General features: G+C 39.2%; 3 protein-coding genes across 4 annotated transcripts; 2 read left to right on the top strand and 1 right to left on the bottom strand.

Moving 5' to 3' along the window:
* Positions 1–2568: 2568 nt before the first annotated feature.
* LOC147856263 (pentatricopeptide repeat-containing protein At4g18520, chloroplastic-like) lies at positions 2569–5327 on the top strand. Its single transcript, XM_087329774.1, has one exon. The coding sequence runs from the start codon at positions 2624–2626 to the stop codon at positions 5003–5005; it is 2382 nt and encodes a 793-aa protein (XP_087185900.1). The 5' UTR covers positions 2569–2623; the 3' UTR covers positions 5006–5327.
* Positions 5328–7111: 1784 nt separating this feature from the next.
* LOC147856262 (putative fucosyltransferase 7) lies at positions 7112–9782 on the top strand. Its single transcript, XM_087329860.1, has 2 exons — positions 7112–9551; positions 9624–9782. Exon 1 carries the CDS (start codon positions 7342–7344, stop codon positions 9271–9273), a length of 1932 nt encoding a protein of 643 aa, XP_087185986.1. The 5' UTR covers positions 7112–7341; the 3' UTR covers positions 9274–9551; positions 9624–9782.
* A 4686-nt stretch (positions 9783–14468) lies between these two features.
* LOC147856261 (zinc/iron-chelating domain protein) lies at positions 14469–19672 on the bottom strand. Of its 2 annotated transcripts, none has more exons than XM_087329894.1 (6): positions 19610–19672; positions 16833–17281; positions 15914–15992; positions 15400–15487; positions 15213–15318; positions 14469–14910 (listed from the first exon to the last, which is right to left on the bottom strand). In XM_087329894.1, exons 2-5 carry the CDS (start codon positions 17217–17219, stop codon positions 15213–15215), a joined length of 660 nt encoding a protein of 219 aa, XP_087186020.1. In that variant the 5' UTR covers positions 17220–17281; positions 19610–19672; the 3' UTR covers positions 14469–14910. The 2 variants fall into 2 exon arrangements, with proteins under 2 accessions (XP_087186020.1, XP_087186019.1); XM_087329893.1 differs by having other exon boundaries at positions 14469–14945; positions 19610–19665.
* Positions 19673–20722: the final 1050 nt, after the last annotated feature.

Genomic DNA, 20722 nt, shown 5'->3' with positions numbered 1-20722 from the left:
AATGGCTTTAATCAATTTAAGTCCAAAGGTAGCAAAAGTAAATGCGTTGTTAACACTGCATGCTCAACTTTTGCTTTTTATAGGCCTTTCTCTTTTTTGTAGATTGTTTAAGAATATTTCGTTTGTAGATCGTAACTTTACATCCCTCCTTTAGTTTCATAAAGGAAATATTGCCAACGCGTGAATGACAACAAAACAAATTTGTTGTGTCATTTTTTAAAAGTTACAACCACTAGGACAATACAACATGGTGGGTTATACACCTCACATGTTTCTTTGGTAAAGGACAATGCCCTTAGTTTTATATGTAAATATGGACATCATAGCAACCATGTTTACGAAGGCTATGATGGTCAACCAAGAGCGATTAAAGTTGGCCCTAAATTGCTTGGAGAATTCGATTAGACAAAATCTTTGTCTGGGTGGAGCTACTCACTGAGGATCATACATGACCCCCCATACAATATGTTATTGTCAAAAATTGACACAATCAAATTAGATGTCAATAGAAAGTAAAGGTTTAGACGCATCCCTATACAAGAGAATATATCGATTTCCCCTTATTACTAACTACATATAGTGCAATTTGTGAAAGCTATGATGATATATTATGAGGGGGTGGTGACTTGAGTATCATGTTAAAGAGAACACCTAGAAGGTTGACCTCATATGTGTATGCCTTATTCGCATACGGAGACTTGGTGCTTCAAAGTATGAATATCTCTTCTTAGGAAGGAGACACACATCAAAATATCTTTTGTACTTAGGTCCTATGGGTCAATATTGGCATCTCTATCGAAGCTAAAAAATGTCTATCTATCTATCTATCTACATCATGCCCCGTAGTCCTCTAATGGGCTGAGGCTCGTTGATTTATGACTGCAAAAAGTGTAATATAAATTGCTACCAAGGTTCTTATACTTGAGTTTCTCTAGCAAGATCGGGACCAAATCCCTTTATGTAGATCGCCTAAATACAATGGTCTAATACCAAGATAGCTCATCGAACCGTTGGACTAAAAGTCCTACTCTGTCCAAAACTTGTATTCCTAGTGTGAACACACTAGCTAAGTTAGGGCTTGACTATAAAAGCATGTAACCGAGTCTTGTAAAATGAGTTTTGGTGGGATTTGTAACGGGATTATCTCTTGAGCTCTAACTGTGTAACTGCCATCTTCTTTCCTCCTCTCTATCTCTCTCCCTGCATACTCTTCATCAAAGATTGAACAATGCACCATCACACTCTCACTCGTTATCTGTTTGCTCGATTCACACAAAAGATCCTAGTTGATATTCTGCAACCAACCGGTTCATAATCTCTCACTAGCCGGCTAAAGCACACATAATGCTAACACGAACAACATTAGACAACTTGTATTTAGCAAGAAAGTTAAGAGGGGCGGGGCTTTTATGTTTTTTTTCTTTTTCCAAAAAGATTTCCTTCATTAGTATTAAGAAAAAACGCCATAATGCTACAAACTGTACAATTTAGAGAGTATTATATACAAAAAAGATAATCAGGGGAAGGGCTAGGGATGATGATATTTCTAGATTGGTCCTTGAGAGGAGATCGTGAATAGAGGCAACTTCCTCCATAATTACAATAATTTTTTCCGTTTCTTAAGAACAACCTCCCAAGGGCCCGACATATTGTCATACTGCCCACGCAATACCACCAATAAGTTGTCCCATAATTCTAGCAATATATCTGAGAGAAGGGGTACTATGGAATCATATCGTTTTTTACATCGATACTTCCATAAGGTCCATAATGTAACCATGGATACTGTTTTCCATACTTGGGCTACACGCATTTGCTTTCGAGGCTGCTGAAAAGGCGAGACAGATATTAGATGCCTGTTGATGATAGTCTTAGCCTCTGGAGCATCATCTGCCTCATACAATAATAGACTGGAATGGAGACCCCCCCCTATCGCTGATCCCCAGGAGAATAGGCAACCTACATTAATTGTCAGGAATAAAGAAAGAACTTTATTCCATACATGTTGAGCTAGTGAACATGACTAGAGAGCATGCTTGGTAGTTTCTTGCAAGCCACCACAATAACTACACTGTCTAAGAACGGGTGCCACGTTTCCTTTCAAAGATTGACCTACCGGTAGTGCTACATGTAGCAAAAGCCATTTGAAGAGAGTGTATTTTGTTGGTCCCCTAAAAGACCAAATCCATTTCCAATAAGCCTTCAAATGACTGCTTGATACACCCCACTTATTCCAGTGCTTTTGAGCCGCAGGAGTTGGAATATTCTTAGACATGAGTAAGGTTCTACCAAATTTCACAGTATACTGAAAGTACGGAACTTTTTGCATTGGATCCATCATGGGCTTTTATGTTTAGCTTTGTGTTCTTTTATTATTCTAGATCATTGCGTTTTAATGGACAACCAATGGCATGTGGCCTACAAATTGAAGATAAATTTGTCAAGAGTTTTTGCATGCCCAACTCAGAAGTTGGCATTTCATAATAGAATTTCCTATTTCATAACATTTTATGATGTTTCATTAGATCATAGGGCTATTTTTGGAAATTATTTTCCTTTATGATATCAGTCACTAACTTCTACTCTGTTTCTAAGAGACTCCTCCTTATGAAGCTCGCCATGGATGCAGAAGAAGAAGCACAAGAGGACGATGATGTGGCAAAGAACAGGGCATCTCCACATCTATCCTTATGTATGCCATAAAGAGCATATCATTCACAGATCCATAGTTCATGCATATTTTCACACGTCCCCACAATGCTCTGTTCCTACAGTTATTCGTCTTCCCCATCAGAGCCAACTGAAGAATAGGCTTTCCCTGCTTGGAGTATACATCAGTTCTAACACATCTGATCATATATTGGACCTTTATAGACAGTGTCAGCATCCGCCTTTCCGAAAACGTGTGTTTAACCACATTGTGGAGAGTGTTACCGATTTTGATAAATGCCTGGACAGCCTTCTCGTGCAGTTCTTTGTTGAGAATGGTTCCCTCGATGATGCATATGCTCTCATATGTTGTCTCAATGATGTGAGTATTCTTGTTTGGAATTGCTTGGTTAGTGCATATGCTGAAAAAGGTAGGCCAGATGAAGCTCTTCATGTATTCCAAAAGATGCAGGAAAGAGGGATTTGTCCAGACAAAATCACATTTCTTAATGCTATGTCATCTTGTAATAGTCCACTTCATCTTCTTGAAGGTAAAGCTTTGCATGATTCCATTATTTTTTCTGGATGTGAAGCTGATGTCATGGTCGGTACAACTCTTGTTACCATGTATAGTAGGTGTGGTAGCCTTCATGATGCATCTAAAGTGTTTGATAACATTAGAAACTCTAATGTGGTCTCATGGACGGCTATGATTGCTGCGTATGCACGTTACGGTCAGGATTCAGAAGCTTTTCAATACTTTGATCGGATGAAACAAGAAGCAGTGATGCCTAATCGAGTTACCTTTCTTTGTTTTCTCGAAGTGTGTTTTCGTGAAAGATCGCTCGAGAAGGGCAAGCAGTTGCATAGCTCTAGTATTACCATGAAGTTGGATTCAGATGTAAATCTGTTAACAGCATTTCTGAACATGTATGATAGGTGTGGTAGTTTAGAACATGTGAGACACATATTTGTTACATTTCCTAATCCTGATGTGGTCTTATGGAATGCCACAATGGCAGCATTTATCCACCATAAGAAAATCGATAAAGCACTTCACATGTTTGATGCTATGCAACAGGAGGGCGTGATCCCGAATGTGATCACGTATGCAACATCAATTTCTGCATGTGTTGTGGAATCCTCTTTACGTAACAGTAAGAGGATGCATGTTCGTATTATATGTGGTGGCCTCGAGGACGACATCATTGTGGCAACTTCGCTTATTAATATGTATGGTCAAAATGGGAATTTGAAATTTGCTTCACAATTGTTTGATCACTTGGGCGATAGAAATGTTGTTTCTTGGAATACTATAATCTTGGCATATGCCCAACAAAACTGTGCTGAGGATGTCATGCAATTAGTGGAAAGAATGCATCAAGAAGGGGTTTGCGCAAATGAAGTTACTTATTTGAGTGCCATTGAGGCATACACCACTTCTAAAGCATTATTATCAGCAAAGAGGTTGCATTGTCGCATTTCAAAAAGCAGTTTGGAAACAAACACAGTTGTAGCAACTGCCATCGCAACCATGTATTCCAGATGTGGTAGCTTTGAGGATGCACAGTCTGTGTTTAATGAAATCTCCCATAAAAATATTATCTCGTGGAACATGATGGTATCAGTGTGTGGTCAACATGGTTGGCTAATGCAAGCATTTAAAATATATGAGCAAATGCAAGAGGAAGGGATACATCCAGATCAAGCTACTTACACAAGTATTCTGTCTGTATGTACGAATCAAATACCTTTATTAACTTTAGGCACACACATACACTCCTGTATCATTCACAATGGATTTGAGCCAGATATTGTTGTGGGAACTTCTCTTTTGAACATGTATGGCAAGTGTGGAAGCCTCGAGGATGCATGCAAAATATTTGATCGAATGAACCAACGAAATATTGTTTCATGGAATGTCATGATTTCTATCTATTCACAACATGGCCACACAAAAGAGGCCATTTGTGCAGTCCACAAGATGCAAGAAGAACAAATTATTCCAAACAAGATCACGTTCATTGCTGTAATTTCAGCTTGTAGCCATGGAGGGATGTTGGTTGAAGGGTGTACAAACTTGTGTCCTTTGAAACTAAGTCTTGAAGTGTACCATTGCATGTTTGATCTTCTGGGGAGGGCAGGATTAATTGATGACACCCAGGATCTAATAAACATAATGCCATTACAACCTTCACCTATATCCTGGGTGACATTGTTGGGTGCTTGTAGGAAGCAGGATGACGTAGTGCATGGCACATGTGCTGCCAAACACGTTTTTGAACTTGATCCCTACAATACTGCATCAACGTTGATGCTTGAGAAAATGTATGGGAACTATGTGAATAGATCTTAGATGTTTCAGCCATTCTTCTGTATAAAAGCTTAGCTACCCAACACTGTAAACAGTATAATTAGAGAAGGGAAATTGAAATTTGGTACAAAGTAACTTCTTTTGTCATTTTTGTGTATGCCTTTGACTGAACCCTAAGGAATCGGACACGTCTCTTTTGTGGTTTTAGGGTTTGAACCATCATTTGTGACATCTCTACTTATCCTCAATGCAATTGAGGTTGTTAATGGAAGAGGTCAACAGTGTTATGAGTGACCGTAATGACAATGTTGGTCTTGGCAATGCTTGTTTTTTCTTATCTTGGTCAATGTACAACAGTTATATTTGGTGGTTGTACTTCAAATGGAGATAATACTATAAATCCATGGCTGGCAAGGTCTACAACATGAAATAGAGCATGACCACTGTTTTATGATTGAAATCACCAATGTCACTTGAATTGACGATCGTCACCTCCACCACTCTTGCGAACTCAGATTGAGCTTCTATTAAGGGAAAAATGAGAAACTTCAAGAACTTGTTTGCAAAGTAGAGGAAAGTGTAATTGTCTCAAGGACAAGAAATCCTTAATTCAGAAGACAATTTATGGACCTTGTGATCAATGTTGTTGCAATTTCAGTTTCAAGTTGCCTTTGTTGAATTTGTATTATTGTAACCAAGGGGCAAAATTAAACACCATCTTCTCAAACTTACCAATAGGTAATCAATGCTCGAATCTCAAACCAAGGGATCGTTTTTGGACCAAGATTTTTGACAAAGACCAAGGACAAATTCACAATATCTCATAATAAGAAGCTCGTTTTTATGATGTTCCTCTTAATTGATGGGGTTATCTAATTACTCACAATTTAAGAATTTTGGGGGATCAAAGTAATGTGTAATCCATTGTGTGGAACAACTATTTCCCCGCTCCATAAAGCCAATAGTCTATTTTTTGTAAAAAGTAAAGGCTTAGTAAATGTGTGGGTTAGATTTAATTGCACAAAACCCATTAAATTATACCTAGAAAGTCAATCCGCAAATGTAAACTTAGGCCTTTGTTTTAGCTTGCAAACATCACTAGAGTGGAATTAAGAATCATGATAATTAGAATATAAGTCTCACCTTCAACACGCATAACTTATACCAAGAGTAGATTGTTGTCCTTAAGAATATAAAGCACAACAAGTTGGGGCGCTCTTGTAATAACGTAATTGAATCACCCACACATATCGTGACTTTTGATCATCATTCTTGTGAGGTTGAAATTTCTCATTCATTTGGCTATAATTTATTATTCTCTATCAAGGGGGAAAAGTTTAGTGGCTACAAACTATTAGAATGCATGTGCTCGAGTGTACTCATTCACAAGTTATATATAGAACCGATATTACTTTTCAGCCCTGAATGATAGTGACCGATGAGAAAAGCGAGTGGCACACTTCATCATCAATTATAATAATCATACCTTCAATAATTTCTAGAAAACCTCTACAATCATACCATTTAAGAATATTTGTGAATTGTCAATAAATCCCCCATAGGTTAAGTGACACTAGAAAAAGTGAGATTGCATGCACAAGGGAAGCTTCAGGTGGTGTTCACAAGGGGTTGAAGGAAGCCAATGAGGGAGTCACACTAGCATGGCAATTGATGATTTGGTTGTAGAACAATAGGGGCACTGCCCAATCGTTGTAGATGGAATATGAACCCACAAGTTTCCAAGTGGACATGAACTAAGACTACATGTCAAATAAGGAGGCGGGATCGGAGCACATGCACCGAGATCAATCATGTGCAAGCTGGTGGTGTGCGTGACGGGAGTGTTTGAGTGGTCTCTTATTATAAGATAGTACAACCAATATGTAATGTGGGCGATGCATGTGACTAACCAATTCGGTAGGAGAAACGACAACAAAGATGTCAACGCTGCCACATGCTCCCTGAAGAAGATTGAAAGGGGTGGGAGTGGGGGGATATAACAAGTAACTGATTATGCATGACACACTTATCCAAAGGAGATGTTGAAAAAGTGTGTATGTATAGATTGATATATATATATATATATATATGTATACATATAAACATACATATATACATACATACGTAGATATATATTCCTATGTAGAGGAATGGATAGATATAGAACTGAAAATGGGGTCCAAAAGGAGGAACTTTTGCCCCCAACTGATAGAAATGGGAACATGACCTGGTGTCTCAAAATTTTGAAGCCCAATTTTATATGCTCCTAAAAAAACACACATAAAGGGACCTTAGATCCATCAAAACTAAATGGCCATTTTTTTTGGCATCTACTCTAATCTCATCCATAACATTTGATCAATGATAATTTTTTTACAATGGTTCATAAGGCTCTCATCAATCTCTCCTTAATGATTCTATTAACTGCCTTCGTCTCTCTCACGATTGCCTTCACCTTCATCTTTAACAATCACCCCCATGCTCATCGTGATCAAGTTGTCGTCGTAAGCTTGGATGCACCCAAACCATTGGTATCTATTGATCCCAGTACGAAGGTTGTTGCCTACAACGTAGTCGACGAAGATGTCCATGATGATCATCATCCTCTTGATGACGGGGAATCACCCACTCATTTGTCCATAGGTCACATCCATAATGATGATCATGCTCTTGATGATGAGGAATCACCTAGTCATTTGTTGGTAAGTCGACATAATTCTTGCCTAAGCCGGACCCAAGAATCCTTAATACGCTCGCCTCACCAAAACATTTCCATCCCGCCCACCCTTGTGGATGCTTGGCGGCATTATGCCGAGATCCACTCCCGATGTGCCGCCCAACTTTTCTCTCCGATTCACACCGAGAAGGCAGCTGCTCGAGGTAGCAATTTAGGCGTGGGACCATGGGGACCTAAGGATGCTACTACTAGCTGCAAGTATTTGTTGGTCTCGGACGCGGAGACTGTGGGGTTGGGAAACCGGCTGGTGGCGTTAGCATCGGCCCTCGCATTCGCGATGGCCACCGGCCGGACCATATTGATCGACAACCGTCGGAAACTTGGGGATCTCTTGTGCGAGCCGTTTGATCGATACTACTACGGATCCGGATCCAGATCCGGCTCGACATGGTTGATCCCCGAAGAATATTCTTCCACCGGCTACATGTCGAAGATGGATGCGGCGCGAAGCTTGGGCGAGAGGCTGAGGGCATATGATTGGAGAGGATCCTCCGACACCAATGCCAGTAGTGTCATCGGAGAGGTGTTGGGGGGGGAGGAGATGGTGAAGGTGAGGTTATGGGACGAGCCGAGCGAGGAAGACATGGAGGTGTTCGCCGAGGATGTGTACGAAGCTCTCGGCCAAATCAAGGTATTGGTGTGGCAGAGTGATTTGTACACCATTCCCAATTTCTTCATGGTCAGGGGGTTCTGGGAGAAGTGGCAAATCTGGACTCGCGGAGGAGGAGAGGATGGAGTGTTCGGTTTCATGACGCGCTTAGCGCTGATGCCGAGCAACAGGATATGGCGGAGGGTGATGCGTGAGTATGTGGCGTATGTGGGAGGAGCGAAGAGAACAGTGGGTGTGCAGGTGAGGCTCCATGGCGGCGAAGATCGAGCCGCCTTCAAAGAGGTGGAGTATGGGCGTATGGTGGCGTGCCTGGCCAATCATTCCTACCTTCCGCCGCCACCGCCGCCGCCACAAGAAGAAGAAGAAGAGACGGAGCGATGGTCGTACGGGCGGAGGATCGAGAGCGGCGATTTCCGGCCGGACCTCACCGTGCTGGTCATGTCCCTCCAAAGCCAGTACTTCCTCCGCCTCAAGCAGGATTACGACGCCCGATCCGGCGGCGGCTCGGACGAAGCCGAATCCGAAGCCGAAGTGGTGCGGTTTCACACTGTCTCGTCGTTGCAGAGCCAGGACTTCAGCCAGACGCAGGCGGAGCTGGCACTGGCAGAGATGTGGCTCCTGAGCAGCACCGCCCAGCTGGCCACGAGCGCCTCCTCCACTTTTGGCTACGCGGCTCACGCGTGGGCCAACGTCCCGCCCCTCGTCCTCGACTTCCCGGCCTGGCGCCGCCTCCCACCCGACATGCCGGGCCCTGTCCCGTGCACGATCGGCTACTCGCCCGACCCGTGCTCCCACCTCCCGCGCATGCCCCGCACCCCCGCCTTCCTTGCCTCCATCACGGGCCCGCACCGCCGATGGCTCCTTCGCCACCTCCGGCTCTGCCAAGATCGCCCGTCCGCCGCTTGGCAGCTCGTTCGCGCTTCCATTCCCACGCACGTCGCCCCGCCTGTCATAAGTTCCTAGGGGCGTGTGTGTTTTTTTGGTTCCCGCCTACGAGGAACTTAAAACAACTTTCCTGTTCACCCGTCGCACTTGGAACTATCTTTTCCACGGGTTGTGTAGTTCTGTCATCGGAAGCGAGTCTTTATAACCGTTTCTTCTCTAGATATAGTTCGTCGAATCAGATAGATAGGCATGAGTTCTCCTTCCTTACCGCCACGACATTCTCCTAATCATCTTGGATCTCACCCCAAACTCTTGGCGACATCGCTAAAGTAGATGAAGAGGAGTGGTAAGTTTTGGTTCACACTCAAGTTGCTTAGTAGATGAAGAGAAGTGGTAAGTCTTGGTTCTCATTCAAGTTTCCAATGGAGGGTTTTTATGGAGGTGGGTCTAAGATAAGATTAGGACTTAATATTAGAACATTACAATTTGGTAGTGAAACCAATACATGACTTGGGACTCTACATACGCAGGGTCATGTGGACACCCAACCCAATATATGACCACTAGGCTAACTAAATTTTTCAAATGTCTATGTGTTAAATATGTAAGCATATTGAGTAACTTTTTTATTGAGGGCTACAATGCTAATTTCTAAAACACCAACAAAGGAATACCTAGATCAATTATAAATGGCACCCTTTTAGAAACATGGGAGTATGATGGGACAATCACTTTGTTAAGAGTCAAAGTGTGCACATAACCGTAATCTAAATCATTAATGTGGTATAAAATGTGAGAGCAAAACTACTATATATAAGTTTAATGATTTGTCAAATTGTTTGGAGTTCCCACTAGAAATTTTGATGGCACTCTACCTTTAATGTTCCAATTCTTTTGAGATGTCATTGTCACTACTAAACATGTTATGGGCCATGGCACCATGAACTACAATATAGTTGAGAGTTATGATGACAAGTGCAACATGGGGCTCTCCATGACGGTTGACATATAGTAAAGCAAAATGTAAGCAAACCCAATTCCTATGCGAGAATGCCATGCTATATTATTTGGTTCACATGTTTTGGGGAGTTAAGGGTGCAATTTAGAACATTAGCATGCTTAGCAAATGATGAAGATACAAAACTAACTCCATTGAAGTCTTTAGTATTTACAACACAATTGAGAGAGAGAAGTCCTCTCGTTATTTATATGGTAACCATCATCTAGTAGAGAAAATGTAAGGGTATGCAAAAAGAGTTACTTGTGTCTTCTTGGTTATTATGTTGGCTTGGGAAGGAGAGATTGCGCTCTCCGTTTAATCGATTGTTTCGTTTGAGGGTCAAAGAGGTGGGAGATATAGTTGAGGTTCCATCTCAAAGAATTTTGGAGTTCGTTGAAGCGTGACAATTATTACGTATCTCACTCAATTATGGATTTAGTTGGCAACAACTACAAAATATTGCATTGATGTAAGGTTCATTACTTTTACAAACAAAAAAGCAACCATGGATTGATTGGCGTTTATGGCGTCAAACTTCGTTTTTACAAGTGACGACTAATATCTTGTATCATTGCTCCATTGAGTCTCCTCGATGGCCATCATCTATGATTGAACAAAAATGGAAAATACATAACTCTAATCATGGATGGTGGTAGATCTTAAAACGTAGTTGGCATTCTAAATTGCCACTTGTAGCAAACGTCTTCGTTTGGAGAGTTTTGATTGGAGGTTTGCCTTTGGGATTAACTCTAAATTGATATGGACTAGTAACATGCACTTGTTTCTTTTGCACTATTCAAATGGAAGATACTACTTGTTTCATACAATGTTCAATTGTTTGTCAGATTTGGAGTTATATTTCTCAAATTTGGCAAGTTCTATCACTGTGTTATTTGATGCCTAGACAATGGGTATTTGCACAATTCACGTAGGTCAACCCCAAATCAAAGATGGAGATCATTTACCTATTTTTGAGGTATTGGGGATTGCGTCATAATTGGGATATGCATAATCTTTTGTATTGGATGGTAGACATAGAGTCAAAGCATATCTACAAAAGTTGAAGGGAGTACTAATGTGGCAATTTTCGTTTTTGGAGAGAGAGAAAGAGAGGTATCATATCCTCAATGACAACATATGTATTAGACATTGTGCATCCTACCTAGTTCATGATTTTACCATGGCTGCAACATGCCATAGATCATGATTCTAATATCGAATTGTTTATGGTCATGGAAATTGCTAGGTTTAAGCACAAAGTCCTAGGATACCATGATTTTAATAGAGACAAGCACCATTTCAATGTGTATTTTCTAAGTTTACTATGAAGATGTGCTTGAAGTATATGGCAAGGAATGGGACTAGAACAGGTCAATAGAACTTTTGGCCACATGTGCTTAAAGGCCAAAAATGTTCAACTTTCCTTGATATCCACGTACCCATCCATTCATTCCATTGACAATATGAGCAACTTTTAACATTCAACTCTCATTGTTTAAAACCTCTTTAGAGTATATTTTTTATTCCATTGTTTTTGTTAATAGATTGTAATTGGGGTTCCCTATACAAAGCACATTTTCCTAGATATACATCCATACATATATACATATGTATATATATGACAATAGACACGCAACCTTGGGTTGATTGACATATGTTTGCACTCTTCAATTAACCAAGTATTTTATGTTTGATTACAACATTGGCTTGATAACAAATTGTTGTTTGGTCATCATTTAGTTACACCGTCATGAATATATTGGAATTGTTGGAGGGGTCTACAACCAATTTTCTTTGTATCAAATGGACTAACATTTATTTGTATGCATTTCAATTCTTCTAGCATTAAGGGATGTTATGTAACCATCGAATTCAATTGACCCAACAGTTTTCATAAGTATCACAATTAACCCGACATTCAACAATATTAAACCAGCACATATTACCATCGGATTCAATCCAACGTTTTTATCCAACAATAATTGTTTTTGCTTTGTATTGAGATAGGTCTATTGGTTTCCATTTCAAACATGACATTATTACTAGAATGATCACCAGAAAACAATGTTCAACTTGAAAACATACATATATTTTAATTTGGATCAATTCAATACACGACAAAACAATGTGAGATCCACACGAAAATGTTAAGCATTCAAATATTTGATAAATTTTCATCCAAATTGTGTTCCATCACACCAATTGCATACATGCACATACATATTATACGACAAAATATTTTTAAAGTTCCATAAAGTCATTTGATATTATTGATAATGCACTTTCTAACTCAAGATTTATTGAGTTAGTGGAGAATATTAGTATCATTCCTAAGATAATGTACTGTAATCTCTTCCGTATGCACATGTACAAAAAAAACTTAACCTCTCATGATTCATGATGTCAATTTTAAAATAACAAAAGTACGCATCGAGGTAAGCCACACCTAATCTTATTTAATGATACACATGCGAAGAAAGATCTTAGTTCGTCAACCATGCTAAAACAACATATGAATTGAGGCAACCCATACTATGATATGTAAGAGTTGTAGTATTTAGTTGGTTGGTTGTTGATGTTCCAAAGTTACCCAAAACGAGAATTTTAATTCAAGAACAAGAACAAGAATGCAAACATTCATATATTCAAAATGTGAAAATGGATTTGGTGTTCTCTTTCCACTAGGATCATCATAGAATACTTAGAATTGAAAAATGACCCATGGAGAACAACTTAAAAGATAAAACATGTTTAGTCATTCTATAGACTATAACTATACTTTTGAAATATTAATGCATAATCAAAATGTAAAACAAAAATTATCACGGCATCAAAAGTGCATACTTGATATTTTGAACTATGTACTATGCACATACTAGCAGCAAACATATGTTGGGTCATTGTTTTAAGACGTCACACATCCTAGATCAATGAGCAACATTCACAAACATACACAAATTTGCTTTTGTAGCATTAGCATTTACACATTTTCCTAATGGATCAATGCATTAAAACATCACATATGAGCCTTACATTCATCTACAAAGCCCTTAATCAAAATATAACAAGGTGTCATTTGCAAAACCATTGTATACGTGTATGTCACATATGAGACTTTTAAATGTGATAATCAATTCCACATAACATTGTTTTTCTTATTGTTTTGTGAACATAGCTTTAGGGTGGATCTTAATATTGTTGCTACTGATTCATAATGTGAATCCTTGTTTTACAACCCAATTTCATGGTGTGCACATGTTCATGGTACAAATCTTGGGATATCTCAAGAAATTCTATTCAAATGTCACATGCAATGATCTTGAGAGTCTCAGTTGCCAAAAACACTATGTGGAGATGGCTATACTTCAAAACACACATTTCAACATGTGCCCATGTGTCTAGTCTATATAGATTGTTGCACTATTATCAAGCACTTAGTTAGTTGACCATGTTTGCAACAAAGAAAAATAGTCACCCAAACACATCATGTTACACCATGGCCCCAAGGTAATAACCATGAATGATGATTTGACATTCCAGCCTCATTCTTGACCATGTCACTCACTAGGCTATACTTTATTAGCCCCTTTCAATAGGTTAAAGGTCAATGACAACCAAAAATAATCATGCATGGCATTAAGAGACCAAGTTAAGCGCATGCATGCACCGACTATAAATACCACTAAATAATATTTGTGGGCCCCAAACAACAGGCAAGTCAATGTCCTTAAGGGAAAAAGGAGAATTACACTTCAACTATAACAAGCATGCATGGCATTAAGAAACCAAGTTAAGCGCATCCATGCACCCATTATAAATACCACTAAACAATATTTGTGGGCCCCAAACAATAGGCAAGTCAATGTCCTTAAGAGAAAAAGGAGAATTACACTTCAACCATAACAATCATACCATTCGATAATTTTTGAGAATCCCCATGATGGCAATATCTTGACGATAGGGAAACCTAGTTGGGCACATACAAGGCTACTTTAGGTTGTGTTCACAAGAAGCAGAAGGTAGACAATGAAGAGGGCTTACATGGCCATAAATGATTGCTTGCAGAAAATAGAACAAATAGCTGAAGATTGTATAATGATGGGCATCAGCTACTCCAATGCACGGTCACTGAACCACAAAGTTTGGGTTTACTTATAGACCATCCTTTGTAAGAAGGCTTACTAAAATACTAAGACAAAAAAGCTCACCCACACAAGTTCACAAACTAGCGAACAATACTAAAGAAAGAGTGAAGGGCAAGAAAATGCTAATCATTGCACAGCTTCTTCATTGATTCAGATGTTCCATCAACCTGCTTTAATATGCCATATTTTTCCATTCAACCAAATCAACATATTACATTTCTGCATTCACTATGTGAAGCATGTTAGAACTACTGCATTTGGAATGGTTGGATTTGCATGTTTAGCTCATAAACTTCAAGATTTATAAGGAGAAATGGTACGTTGAGAATCCAAGGTACAACTCCATCATCTTGTGGAAGCACAAAGCATAGAATCCAGTGCTAAGGCTTATGAACAATCGCATCTATAGATAGAAGGAAGATACGAACTTCATGCAAGTGAAATTTCACTATAATTGCATTTTCTGCCAAATGTGTGATGAAAACAATTCTATGTTGATATTTCTCCCAATGCTACCAATGTCGTAAAAGTATGTTTGTCGAGGTGCAAACCAAAGACCACAGTAAATAGCTATAAAAAGAAATGCATGAATGTGTATCATCACCCTAAGAAGATACAAACATGAATGCAAATCTGTATACTCTGAAGAATAGTTCAGCAAGTGTGCTTGGCATTAATGGCTGAGAAAATTGAAGTACACCATTTTTACAGCTCTATTTAAAGCTTTTGTGTCGATGAAGTTGTTAGTGGTTTTGCATTCCTTGTCACATGCTTATACGTGTATATATGCCTTTTTCTTACATTGGAATGAACTCAACACCTCTGCTCTTCAATTCTAAGAGCGTGAAAAACAAATATATAAACTATGATACCTATGTATGATGGGCACCTTTTTTCAAGCTCCCAATCAAACGTTCAAAGTTCTTCATTTCCTTGGACTTACAGCCATATACCTCTGATATTGAATCTCGACACAAGCTGCATTTATTCATTTAGAATTACAGCTCAAAAATGAAAACATATACTAAAGAAAGTTAAAGAATGAAAAAAAACTGGAACCTGCAAGCTTCTTTGTCTACTTTATGCTCAGGTATACCAAACAAATCCTCCAAAACCTCAGGCTCAACACGACAAAAGCGTGGCCGGTCTGCAATCAGAATATATTCAGATTTGCTGCTAAATATCCACAAAACTAACTTTTAACAGCTGAAAAGTGGGGGCAAAATCAATGTAATCCAACTAACAAAAGAAAATTAGGAAAACTTATGAATGTGAATGAACAAGCTCCAAGTGAAAATCTTTACCTTCCACACTCTTCAATTTGGTCACCAAACATTCAGTGTAACAGAAATTATAGCTCCTTTACTAAGAATTGCATTTATATTTCAATTTTTTTGTTTATCCTGATATAGATCTTTCTACATGTGCCTCCACATCTTTGCATGAAAGATTTAGACCATTAACAAGATTCGTGCACTATGGCACACAGATTGTTGGCATACACCTCTAGAGAACGAAGGCCATCTATCTCTATCATATGGTTTTTATGAACTTCTTAATTATTCTTACTTACCATTGTATATTCCGCACTGACGAGAGCTTTTATCAAAATTCTTGCACCACCCATCCTTTCCTATCATGCTCTTATACAACTGTTGGAAAAGATAATAGAAAGACATAAGACATAAACACACTTCTTGTCAAATGCCCTGTTTAATCTTTATTTGTAGCTCATTTTACATCACATTCTTTGTTAAAGGCCCCTGTTTAATCTTTATATGCAACGCCCATGAATGTATATTGTATGATTAAAGGTGCAAAACTAGTATTTATCTAGATTGGTCAAAAACAATCCACACTACAGATGCGCGGTAGGTAACTGTACCTCAAAAAATGAGTTTCTTTACGAAGAGAGCTATTTTGGACAACAATTTCTCTACAGCAAGGTTTCATGTGTAATCAAGGTCCAGAACTTTAACTACAGAAGATTTGAAAATTCTGTCACACAACCCATAGCTAGATGTAATTCAGAGCAATACTGTTGATAAAGAGGATGTTTTGTAGTGTATTAAGTGGGAACCCAAGAACTCATGGCATCATTTTCATAAAATTCTGTTTATCTTTTCACCTATTGATTAAAATGCCTTGCTCTGTAAGAAACAAGGTCATTAACTTCCTGAGCTGAGATTCTGGTTATCTTTCTACCATTGATTGAAATGTCTCTGTAAGGTCATTTAACTTCCTGAGCTGAAATTCTGGTTATCTTTCTACCATCGATTGAAATGTCTCTGTAACCCATCGGTTGGGTAGTTCAACTTATATCCCAACCTCAGTTGCCACAAATGGCAATCAGAATGTCAAGAGAAAAGAAAAGAGAACAAGAGATAAATTAACCTTAGCTAGTGTACACACAACATTGCAGACTCCCTTTAGTGATGAGAATCACTTAAAATAAAGATCATGAGGATGATTCTACATGGAAAAATACACACCGCAGCTTCCTTTGGATCTTTCAGGACTTCCTCAACAGGAGGATACTGAGGACCCTTTTCTAAATGACAACAAGCTCCGCAATCTTTCATGCAGGCCCAAGCTGTCCTTGCTTTCCAAGATCCGACAGGAGGGAGAGGTTCCTTCTTCTTCGAAGGCTTAGGTATTCTGCGCTCCATCTCTGCTTTCACAACCATAGGAAGGTTCTGGACACCTGGTGGTTCCTCTTTAGAGGATGATGGCAGCTCCTCCACAGCCTTTGCTTTGGGAGCTATGACCTTGAAAAGCTTGTTGCCCACATTCGCATCCTCGATGTTCTTTATGTTCACCAGAGCACGAAGAATTGGACGAATGCCTGATGAATAGTATCTTTTATGAATACTTGCCATAGTTCCTTCCTCCTCGACAAAGTCCCCCAAATCCTGAAGCCTTTTAAGTCTTCCTTAAGACTCTGCATTTAACCAAAAATCTCATTTTATCGCAACCTACTTTAGGGCTTTGGTGTCATTCATTTGTTGTCTAAATCATAATAAAGGGTGTCTCATCTTCTGTCAGTTTAAAAAAGTATGCTTTTATTCTCAAATATTGATTTGATCTTTCTTAAATTTATTTTCATATCCTCGGAATAGAATAGGCAAAAGGTTATATGATAATGATAAAGACCTATTGTATTGGACTATGATTGATGAAGGAAAGCAAAAGATTGTTCTTGATAATAGCTTCATCTATCTCGGGTAGTGTGAAGACATCATACACTTATATGCAGCAGAACACAAAGCATGTGGGGGTAAGAAAAAAAGCTAGAGCTATCCTGTGAAGGAAAGACACATCAAAAGGCAACAAGCTCATTCAATATGTAGGAACATGTCATATGGAGCCTATGGAGGGGGAAGCAAAGTCTCTCAACAAGTCAGGGCACCATCTTGCATGCATGTTTTTGGAATTGTAAATTAATGAATATCTGTGGAATGTGGAAGCTGTTATAGATAACAGTAGTAATGGAGTGGGAAGTATTTCTTGTTGAACAAAGAGAGCATAATAAGCCACCGACTCATGGATTGGAGAAGGGCGGCACATTCTTTGAAATGCGCTACAAATCCAAGGCAATCACGAGTGCAGTGAAGTCAGTATACCGCGTATCTATTCAAATAACAGGTGCGGCCGGGTGCCGTAACCCCTACTCCCCTTCGTACCACAATATGCTTCGGAGTAATCGGCAGTGTTCCTCCAGGAAGGAGTTGCAGAAATCAAAGCAAGCGTAAAAGTAATAGTTTTGATCATGGATGAAGGGATATAGCATATTGTGGCCTGTCATAAAAATAGGTGTGCATGTAGTATCGTTATCTTTCTTCATACGTGATATTCATGTTGGTCATATTTGATAATACCCAAGTTCTCTGATCCCTCCTTAACCATACATTATATACCTCCATATCTTCTTAATACGTATGGACTGTTATTCAGGTCTACCCACTCGGATTTGCTATGATCGACAGATACAGAAAAGTATTCGTCTAGATACGATTCCTACACAGACAGTACTTCTATACCAGACTTAAAAGAAAGAACACTCCAGTTGCTATATCCATTCATCCATGATCAAAACTATTACTTTTACGCTTGCTTTGATTTGTGCTACTCCTTCTGAGTAATCGGATCAAGGTATTGTGGTGCGAAGGGGAGTTGGGGTTACGGCACCTGGCCGCACCTGTTATTCGAATTGATATGCGGTATACTGACTTCACTGTACTCGTGAACCGTTATTCAGGTCTACCCACTTGGATTTGCTTTGATTGACAGATACAGAAAAGTATCCGGCTAGATATGATTCCTACACAGACAGTACTTCTATACCAGACTTAAAAGAAAGAACACTCCAGTCGTTATATCCATTCATCCATGATCAAAACTATTACTTTTACGCTTGCTTTGATTTGTGCTACTCCTTCCTGGGGGAACACCGTCGATTAATCCTCCTGAGTAATCAGATCAAGGTATTGTGGTGCGAAGTGGAGTTGGGGTTACGGCACCCGGCTGCACCTGTTATTCAAATTGATACACAGTATATTGACTTCACTGCACTCGTGACACGTACGAACGGTTATTCAGGTCTACCCACTCGGATTTGCTATGATCGACAAATACAAAAAATTATCTGGCTGGATACGATTCCTACACAGACAGTACTTTTATACCAGACTTAAAAGAAAGAACACTCCAGTTGCCCACAAGAAAGTATATTCTATTATAGTACAATCATCCACAGATACAAGTACCAATCACTATCGGTACAACACTCACTCTCAGCTTCCTTTGTTCGGCTGTTAGTGTTTGGCTCCCTTTGACTTGTTTCACACCTTGTTACATTGTTCCGCCAGTTAACAATTTGAATGATCTATTTTCCTACCTAGAGGATGGCATCACCACGGCAAGGACATACGAAAACTTATTATATTTGATGAAATGAATGCACCTACAAGAGACGCAACATATGAAAATCATCTTGCAGGAATAGGGTTGTGCATGAAACTTTGCATTCAAGCATGGTGTTTCAGATTCTTTAATACGGACCCTTAAAAGTTTTTTAATTACTCTAGATTATCTGGAAAAAGTTAACCTTTATTTGATTTCTACTTTGGCGAAGGCCGAACAATGCAAAATGCAGAAAAGAAAGTGCATACATCTCCCTCTGGCTTAAAAATAATAATTGCTAAACGAAGCCTTTGCAAAGCTTAGAATGAAATCAATAAGAAAGGGATGGGTGCGTATGTAGATGTACCTGTGATAAAGAAAGGGCAGAGAAGGAGCTCGTTGAAGCCGTGACGAGCTATGGCGACAGAGGGTTTTAGACTGTGTTGAAGAAGGCGAAGAAGAAGAGGCAACAAATGCAGATTTCCCTAATTTCCAACGAATACCCCTGCCTCTAAGGTTTTGGATATTTCCTAAAACCATACCCCTCTACTTCCAAAGGGATTTGTTTCTCCCATGTTTTCCACACAGCGTTACAAACTTTGAGAGGTATCGGGCTGATCACCCCCCCCCCCCCCCCCTCCCCTGAAGACATTATTGATGTGGTATGCTTGGTCGGCCAACGCATTAGGGGAGAAATGTTTGGGCATTGCCAAGTTGTTAATACAATCAAGAATGTGACATTTCACTAGAAAAGCCCGCATGTAAACCCAATGCCATGGGATTGATTATCCTATCAACCTATCGATAAGTAGACGTGCCTTGCAATTGATCCTCGTGTGTGATTATGGGTTTTAATGTACATTTTTGGACGTGATGGTTACTCCATCTGAGCATGGGGTAGCATTAATAAGCAACATGAGTTGGTTGTAGCACCAAAAAAATAGGAACCATAATAAGGAAGGATCGATAATGACAACAGAATTACTTAACCATTGAAGAAGAAATTAATACTAGGTATTATGGAATTCACCATGATTTTAGATGGAGAAAGAAATTAAGTCTCCTAATTAATTTGCTTGATAAATGCAACTCATTGTTAACTTATTGGGCAATGGATGTAACGTTGATGGGATATCAAGATGTATTAATTTTTGCGATGCATGATCATACGACGAAAAATTATCAGCATGCTAGACTACATCATCTAAGACAACAAGTGGAGGATGTTAATTGTCAATCACATAACTTTTTTCATGACCTTCATGAATCACATGCACAACATAGATTGACACATGCGTGATATTCTCCATATTCTCCATGCGTGATATTCTCAATATTTGAGAATACGAAATTATTAAACCAATGGCACAAAATGAGAGAGAACACTCTTTGTATTCAATAGAAATAAAAAAGGTAAGTGCGAATTACTAACTAATGACTTGGTCCTTCCCCATTGGGAACCCCCCCCCCTTTTCAAAAT

Source organism: Azolla caroliniana, unplaced genomic scaffold, assembly GCF_043228905.1.
Source record: "Azolla caroliniana isolate FFs.n. ecotype wild unplaced genomic scaffold, voAzoCaro1.0.p SCAF_13, whole genome shotgun sequence".
In the NCBI taxonomy this organism is placed as follows: domain Eukaryota; kingdom Viridiplantae; phylum Streptophyta; class Polypodiopsida; order Salviniales; family Salviniaceae; genus Azolla; species Azolla caroliniana.
The sequence above is the reverse complement of the archived record's forward strand: the minus strand, read 5'-3'. Positions and strand labels throughout refer to the sequence as shown.

What these genes read in the sequence shown, in the direction of transcription:
- LOC147856263 (XM_087329774.1), top strand. Translation starts at nt 2,624, where the DNA reads ATGCAGAAGAAGAAGCACAAGAGGACGATGATGTGGCAAAGAACAGGG.
- LOC147856262 (XM_087329860.1), top strand. Translation starts at nt 7,342, where the DNA reads ATGGTTCATAAGGCTCTCATCAATCTCTCCTTAATGATTCTATTAACT.
- LOC147856261 (XM_087329894.1), bottom strand. Translation starts at nt 17,219, where the DNA reads ATGGCAAGTATTCATAAAAGATACTATTCATCAGGCATTCGTCCAATT. An exon ending in AAGATCCAAAGGAAGCTGCG is followed by an intron (nt 15,993 to 16,832) that starts GTGTGTATTTTT and finishes CTTTTCCAACAG; the next exon opens with TTGTATAAGAGCATGATAGG. An exon ending in GTAGACAAAGAAGCTTGCAG is followed by an intron (nt 15,319 to 15,399) that starts GTTCCAGTTTTT and finishes GAATAAATGCAG; the next exon opens with CTTGTGTCGAGATTCAATAT.